General features: G+C 47.4%; 1 protein-coding gene across 1 annotated transcript; it reads left to right on the forward strand.

Moving 5' to 3' along the window:
- The first annotated feature begins 1,249 nt into the window (after positions 1-1,249).
- On the forward strand, positions 1,250-2,021 carry LOC149367528 (uncharacterized). The gene has a single exon (XM_089574679.1). It carries the CDS (start codon positions 1,446-1,448, stop codon positions 2,019-2,021), a length of 576 nt encoding a protein of 191 aa, XP_089430805.1. The 5' UTR covers positions 1,250-1,445.
- The last annotated feature ends 6,595 nt before the right edge of the window (positions 2,022-8,616 follow it).

Here is an 8,616-nt window from a genome sequence, read left to right on the forward strand (position 1 = left end):
TCCGTGCAACGCTGTTTGCCAGTTGTTTGGCGTCGTGTCAACCTCGATTTCTGTTATTGCCGTCGAGCGTCACCGTGTCATGTATACGCTGTGCCTTCCTAGTTTACGTGTACTTGTTTTTGTTCGACACAAGCTGCTTCTTATGCGCGACATTGCATGCCCGCGTGGACACGCTTGAATGGCACCACCAGCGCTTGCGTAGCGCTTCGCCCAGTTTCTGAAAATAGGTATTCCTATGAGTTAAACTTGAGAGAGGATGAGCGAAGTCAGCAGCATTTTATTTGTAAGTGAACTGCATTCGTGTATATCGTGTTTATAATGATGCTGTTCTCCCGCGAGACAAAAGTTATGCAAGCGAAAACTGTGGCGATTTCTGCCGCAGCTCGTGCTCGTTCAGTTGTATGTTAGCTTGCTTCGTCCGTGCTAAGTTCGCGCTTCCAGTTTCAGGGTATTGTTCTCGCCGTCAGAGCAGCGCAATATTAGAACCGAGTCGCTAATGTGCCTGTTCATCGTTGCTAAACCCTCTTGTACTTACTGTTCAGGTTTCCTACCACGGATTTCCGCGAGATCCTGTTCTCCGCAGACGATGGATTATTGCGATAAAACGGGATGAAGGCCCTTTATTTCAAGTCACAATGCATACACAGGTATGCTCAAAGCACTTCAAAAGAGATGACTTTGTACCAGGAGTGGCAAGTGGCAAAAGAATCCTTAGAGATGAAGTGGTTCCCACCGTGTTCGTGTTCGCGCGCGCAAAAAAGAAAGAAAGGCTCCGAAAGCACGCACACCTTTGCCTTCAAGAAAGACAAAGCCGCAAGAACAACAGAGCTCAACACCACAGGAAGAAATGGAAAGTGAAGTCTGCGCTGCAGACGAGCAGCTGCCAACCCAAACAGAGCAAAGTTCCCTTGCTGAAGGGCAGGCATTGATAGTTTCACAGGCCAAGGAAATCCAGCGACTGAATCTACAGTGTAGTTTTGTAAGGAACGAACTGGCACAAGCAAAAGCAGCAGTTTACAAGTTAGAAGGCGACAACAATGTTTTGCGGCGTCAGCTTGAAGCAGAAAACTCAAAGACTGCTGCCTTCTGCTTGGACCGTATTAAAGAATCGGATGAGGATTTTATGTTTTACAATGGGCTCCCCGATTACGAGCACTTTGTCGGACTGCTGAAGTATATCCACCCGGACGACAACACCAACTTGCATTGCAGAAAACCAAAGAACCTGTATAGTCAGGGAAGAAAAAAAAAAGCTGGCCAAGGACGACGAGCTCTTTCTGGTTCTGGTCAGACTAAGACTTGGCCTATTTGAGCAGGATTTGGCTCACAGGTTCAACATCTCGCAAGCAACCGTATCCAGGATATGCACAACATGGATCAGTCTGCTCTACACTAAGCTGAAGAACTTGCCTCTGTGGGCATCACGAGAGACTGTGGATGCAACTATGCCTGCTGTGTTCGTGGAAAAGTATCCAGCAACTAGAGTGATTCTGGATGCAACTGAAGTCAAGTGTGCAGTGCCCAGCTCACTAGCACTTCAGTCAAGCACGTATTCTTCCTACAAGTCTGCAAACACGTTCAAAGGACTTGTTGGCATAATGCCAAATGGCCTCCTGTCCTTTGTTTCAGAACTGTTCACAGGTTCAATATCTGACAGAGAATTAGTCATTCAGAGTGGCTTTCTAAACCTTCCGTTTGACACAGGAGATGCCGTTATGGCTGATAAAGGCTTCAAGGTTGGAGATCTTCTAGAGAAGAAAGGTGTGGGCCTGAACATTCCTCCATTTTTGCATAACAGGAGGTTTTCGGCAGCAGAAGTGAAAGAAACACAAGAAATTGCATCTCTCAGGATTCATGTTGAGAGAAGGATACAGCGAATTAAGTCCTTCCACATTTTTGACCGTCCTGTTCCTCTCACCCTGGCACCATTAATTAATCAGATGTGGACTGTGGTTGCTATACTAACTAATTTCCAGTCAGACCTCATCTCCATGCATGATTCTATTAGTGCAGCATTCTAAGCCGAGTATGAGGGCATCCTCTTTCCATGGAGGCGAAAAGCAAGGCATCCTTGTGCTGTGCGATGTCAGTGCACGTTAAAGAACCCCAGGTGGTCGAAAATTCCACAGCCCTCCACTACGGTGTCTCTCATAGTCTGAGTTGCTTTGACGTTAAACCCCAAAAACCAAACCAACTATTATCACCCTCACTTTCTCCACTGCAGCACAAAGACTTCTCCCGTACACCTGTCCTGTGCCACTTATGCCCCCAGCTGCTTTCCTAGACCTGCCACAAGATATGAGATTACAGCTCAGAAAATAATGTCTTTATGATTCTTGAATGGAAGATAAAAAAAAAAGAAAAACAGCTACACACCCATAAATACACTCGAGATCTAGTCTTCACGGCAGAAGTACTGCAGCATATCATTAAAGAAAAAATAATCTAGGCGAGATTTCATTGCTCCCCACTGGGCATAATCAAAGCGCACCCTCTCGATGATTATCCAGTCCTGAGAGAAAACAACAAAGTCCCCCCACTCGCAGGAGATCAAGGCCATCTGTCCGGTTATCTGGCAGTAGTACTCATGATCCTGTGATAACCTAGGCTCACCATTGTCAAGAAACTGAACATAAAAGTCGGAAGCCTTCATTGATTCCACATCGGAATCCTTCAGCGAGTATGGACATTTAACTTCAAGGACTCCAAATGTTCCCTCCTCGGGGTCAAACACCAACCTGTCAGGTGATGCCCCCAACCACGGACACGAAGGAGCAACAACAATGCCGCAGTGTTCTACTGTTACATTATGCCCCAACTTTCTCAGCACTTCCACATAGCGCTCTACAGCAACAGCCTCATTTTTTCTGCCGTGCTGAATGGCTCGCACTCTGGAAAGGTCTTTGGGATCGAGCAGGTTGCGCAGGCCTTTCTGTGTCCACTCCTTTCTCATGACCACCTTGCCAAAGGCTGAAGCAGTCAGCCTGTGTCTGCGAGCGTCAATCCAAGACTGGCTCTGTGCTTGTTGCCGCGTGTTCTTCTCTAGCTCACGGGCGTCTTCAGCCGATATGGATATTTCCTGCAAATAAGTAAGCAGATTTAAAGCTATACTATAAGGCACAAAACAAAAGCACTGTTTGGATTCAATCACGGCATGTCATCTCTCTATAAGCAGCCAGATACCTCCAGGCTACAATTCGGACAAGGAGAGTTGTGCTCATTGATTAGTATCTGCAAAGAAAAACAAAGAATCCCATAAGCAAATGGGTCATTTCTTTGAATGTCCATTATTAGAGATAGAATTTCTTTGGAGGAGAAATTCTAGAGGCCCGTGTACTGTGCGATGTCAGTGCACGTTAAAGAACCCCAGGTGGTCTAAATTTCCGGAGCCCTCCACTACGGCGTCTCTCATAGCCTTAGTCGCTTTGAGACGTTAAACCCCATAAAACCTAAACCTAAAACCATTATTAGAGATGGTAGCTGTACAGCAAATGGCATAGTATACAAACCAAGACAAAGATTATACCAATACACAATTGGGTACGGCTGTAGGAGTAGTACCCCTTTGCTTACCAAGTACCTAGTTCCCGTCAGCTACCATAATTAATGTATGGGAAGCTGTAGCATTAAAAGTAAGGAAATAAGTGCTAAGAAAATAGTACTGTTTAAGCTATGGGATGATGCAGACAAAGACCTTGTCAGGCACTAGTGGTAATTTGGGCAGCATCTTGGATGGCTCATAAGGTATTAATGTTCTAAAAACGATTCACTGAGGTACGGCATAGTGGAAAGTTCCAGATGTTTCGACCAACAGGGGTTCTTTAATGTGCATTGACAGCACACAGTATGCAGGTGCCTTGCTTTTCGCGTCCATGAAAAAGTGGCTGCCACAACCGGGATGTTGTGTAGCGTGTGCTCGCATGAAACAACTGATGCTGCACAACAGCTCTGCATCTTGTAGCGTGCAGAGTGTCATGTCTGGCATCCAAGAACTGGGCGGCGTAGACGTAGCATCGAAGGAACGTTTATTCCTGCTACTTGGCAGGAAGCCAACAGGTTACATACTGAGCGCGGTGGGCCCGTGCGAGCGGTCTTTTAAAGCCAGCACGGGCTACCCGATAAGAGATAGCCGGGCAGTGAGCATGCGCAGAAAGTACGCGATAACACGAGTGCTTGGTTTCGCGCGCACACAACACAGAGCTCCTTAACTTTTTGTCTAAGTAATTCAAGATGTAGCAAATAAATGATGGACTGGTATCACAACTCATTTTGTGCTCAGCCTCGTAACTATTGACACCTTCGACATGCAATCCTACACTGTCTATGTACCACGGCATACAAACTTTTCACAGCTGGAAACTGTGTTTTAGGCATTTATGTCTCGCATCCTTCAGCAGTGCCATCTTGATATCATCTATAGTGTCAAATTTTGGCACACAGTCCTGGTTTTTTTCACACATCTGACAAGGGTGCATGAAAACTACTGGAAAAAGCTTTGTGACAATGTCTTCTTCAGTGACCTAAGTCACGATGCAGTCAAAATGCTCTAAACAACACCCTTTCAATTTGCAAACTAGCAGAACTTTTTAGTCATGGTACTGAGATACTTACATCAAATATAGCCTTTTCTGCACTCGAGCATCGTCCTTCGAAGACATGCTCTTCAGAATCAACAAAAAGCTCGATGCTGGGAAAAGTGCATATCTGCTCTGTTCCAGGCAGCAGGTTGCCCAGCAGAGTTGCATAACCAGACGGCAGGCGAGACTGGTGGTATGTCGCAGGTGAGCCGGGTGGTGCCAGGCCAGACTTTGTCGGCACTAACGGTCCTGTACTGCTCAGAAGAATAGAAGCAAATGAGGTTTTTCCCAGCAGTCCTAGAGTTTCTCCAAGCTCTTTCACTGAGTCAACAACTTGGCGACTGTCATCACTCTGGCATTTAGAAGGCGAAATTTTCAGTCGCTTGGGCACACTGCATCCACCATCATGCACCCGTCGCCAGTCAATAGTCTGCACACTGGCTGGTTTGAGTCCTGTTTGCCGAGGGCGTCTCCACTGCTGGGGTAGCTCGGTGCAGGATAGTGCAGGAGGCGCCTCTTTGTAGCCACCTTTTTGAAGGAAGGTGATGAGCTGCAGAAGAGCTAGCACATGGCTGCAGACTCCATTTCCAGCCGGACACTCACAAGTGCTGGCAGTTACTTCATCTGTATCTCTCTTTAGTGTGACTGTCACAGGGTAGGGTGCTCCAGTCTTCTTCTGGCTCCTGTAGCAGATGCCACGGGCAAGGACAACATCGGGGCTGCAGTAGAAAGTAGACGACGCAAGCAATTTACAGATCATGCATGCAGTACAGTTCTCTTGGAATATTATCACAAGTGCTCAGCTGTACATCAACCAACCACCAAAAAAGAGCAAGGGTTCTCTCAAACATTACATGCCATCTTTACAACTCCGTAGCAAAACTTGTAGAATGGCGAAAACGAAAAAAAAAGACCTTCACAAGTGAATTTAACGAACGCGCAGAGTATATGATGCCATCAGCAACACAATACAGGTAGTGGGGCATCGATACTAAAAGCACAGTGTTTGCCTGTCCAGTTACCGGCCAGCATTGCACCAGTCCGCAGCAGGCGAGTAAGCAGAAAAACGGAGGACGCGGCATCATTCGGAAAATGTGAGAGCGTGTACGCCGAATCAGCGTACCAAAGTTATCCAAGATAACGAGTTGGGGTCCCCTGAAAAGCCGAGTATCATCCCCGAAGTTTCAGTCTTCATTACGGAACAGTTCAAATTTATCTGAAGCTAACCAGGTCTTCAAGTTTCACACAACCTTGCTCTATGGACGTTTTTGCTTTACAGAAACTACGAGCGAACGACGGGACGGCTGGGAAAGCACGTCCTGAAATCTTTCTCAAAGAACCAGTTGTACCACCGAGGATAAAGCGCTGCTCGTGAGAGCAAAGCCTTGCGTGCCTTGTTAAGTTCTAAAGTTGACTTCCATCTCGCTGTCAGCGGGGAGCTTCACAGCAGCACAACTCTGAAACTGAAGGCGAGCAGCAAGTACTACGCGTCTGCTTTTCATAGCAAACAATCTATAAGTGGAGGTAATGATTTTCAAGTGCTTACCTCAGCTCTGGCGTGCACGTTGACACAGAAGAAGGCTCGGCGTACGCCTCAACGGCGAAGCTGTATGCCTTCCGCTGTTGCTTGCCGGACGCATCACTGTGCGTGCAAAATGCCACCAGGGATGCATCGGTGAGCTTCGGAAGCACACTGAGGTCTGGTGACCATTTCAGAACTGACGCTGAAGGCGTATGTGACATGGTGGAGAGTTAAAAGATCTTCCAAAGCGGGACCTGCTCAACCTCCCACACACAGCACCGAACCGCAAAAATCTGATCGCGCCCCTGACAACATGGCGGTCGCTACCAGTGTTGCCAGACCACTTAGCATTTTGAATATCCCCTATTGCAATAGTACAAATATCAAATAGCCTAATTAACCTTTCCAGTCAGACCACATAAATCAATAAAACCGAATACGGAATTGATAGAGTTGGGGAATCGAACCAGGGTCTCCGCAGTGCGACACGAGCACGCTTGCCACTCCGCCATGCCAGCTGAACGGTTTGGAATGAACAAAGGCGCGTCTAGCTAACGGCGTCTTCGTTCACTCCCATCTTCCCCCCTTCCCTTACGGCGAGGTTCAGGTGTCCACCCAGATATGCGAGAGAGAGAGATACATTTCCTTTCCTCAAAAATAAATATACCCTGCAGCAAGGCGTAGAACCGAATGGGCGATGGCGTTCTGTGGACTCCCTGGCAGCGTTGCAAGACGCTGTCGCCTTCCACTCTTAGAGGCGACGCTCAACATCTTAACCACACATCAGTGACACAAGCAGACAGCCAATAAACGCGTCATTCGCTGGCAGCACTTGAATCATCATTCACAACCACATTCGTGGCAGAATGCTGTACTCAGGCTTTCGCCTTGCACCACTTTAGTCGCCAAAGTGGCTCCTAATTTTTTGGCTGTCTGCTTGTGTCACTGATGTGTGGTTAAGATGTTGAGCTTCGCCTCTAAGAGTGGAAGGCGACAGCGTCTTGCAACGCTGCCAGGGAGTCCACAGAACGCCATCGCCCATTCGGTTCTACGCCTTGCTGCAGGGTAAATTTATTTTTGAGGAAAGGAAATGTATCTCTCTCTCTCGCATATCTGGGTGGACACCTGAACCTCGCCGTAAGGGAAGGGGGGAAGATGGGAGTGAACGAAGACGCCGTTAGCTAGACGCGCCTTTGTTCATTCCAAACCGTTCAGCTGGCATGGCGGAGTGGCAAGCGTGCTCGTGTCGCACTGCGGAGACCCTGGTTCGATTCCCCAACTCTATCAATTCCGTATTCGGTTTTATTGATTTATGTGGTCTGACTGGAAAGGTTAATTAGGCTATTTGATATTTGTACTATTGCAATTCTATCCATCGCGTTCTGTCATTCACCTCTCAAATGTTGGAACTGTCTGGGATGTTCGACACAATCTATTCTAAACGAGAAACTGGGTGGAGAAGTAGGTGGTGGTGGAGCGAACGAGGCTTCGGCCGGTTATCTTTTTTTTTTTCATCAGCGTCTGTTTTTGTGGCCGCGGTTGTTACTGCTACGCGGCTCTTTATTTTCTTTTCTTTTCCTCTTTCTTGTGACCTCTTTATTCTTCTCTATCTTAGTAGGCTAATTGATTTAATTAAGCAATTAACTAAACTCAGTCCCTCTTAGTTGGAGCATCACTATACGATCCCTTTAATTGGTTGCATGGTTACTAGCCAAAGTACAATTGGCCCCATTTGAAATTCGCGCCCTGTGACGTCACGGCCGTTTCGACCAATTGAAAAGCGTGACATTTTCTGTCGACAACTCCTGCTTACAACGATGAGGCATTAAAGGCTTCCGCCTTAATAATGGAATCCTTCTTGATAAAGAATGCACACTATTGCGTCAGCGATACGTCTCTCACCTTGTATGGAAACGAGTTTAGTTTATCTGGGTTTAACGTCCCGAAGCAACTCAGGCTATGAGGGACGCCGTAGTGAAGGGCTCCGGAAATTTCGACCACCGGGGGTCTTTAACGTGCACTGACATCGCACAGCACACGGGCCTCTAGAATTTCGCCTTCATCGAAATTCGGCCGCCGCAGCCGGGATCGAACCCGCGTCTTTCGGGTCAGCAGCCGAGTGCCGTAACCACTGAGCCGCCGCGGCGGACAAATAGAAACGAGTCAGCTTTGTTAAAATCTCTCTTCTAGGGTATGATGGTGTTATCATGTTTACGAGGCATGCTGAGGGCGCACGTGCTCCTGATTGTCTTATATTTAGACGTGTCAACTTCTGAATAAACCAGTTGTTGGTTTGCGCTCTTCCTGTCGTGTCTTCTCTCTTCGTGTCGTCTTTTATTGCGCATAACCTTTCATGGCATTAGAAGTATCAGGCCAACTAGCCCGAGAATGTCACTTGCTCTAGCCTGGCCGAGAGGACTGGAGCCCGTATTCTGTCCCTTTCGCGCGGTTTACTGCAGCTGAGACGCACGGCAACCCCCTATAGACAGGCTATAACGGTACGAATGGGCATCATTC

The sequence above is a fragment of the Amblyomma mixtum genome, chromosome 1, assembly GCF_055824585.1.
Source record: "Amblyomma mixtum isolate Tamu chromosome 1, ASM5582458v1, whole genome shotgun sequence".
NCBI lineage: Eukaryota > Metazoa > Arthropoda > Arachnida > Ixodida > Ixodidae > Amblyomma > Amblyomma mixtum.

What these genes read in the sequence shown, in the direction of transcription:
- LOC149367528 (XM_089574679.1), top strand. Translation starts at nt 1,446, where the DNA reads ATGCCTGCTGTGTTCGTGGAAAAGTATCCAGCAACTAGAGTGATTCTG.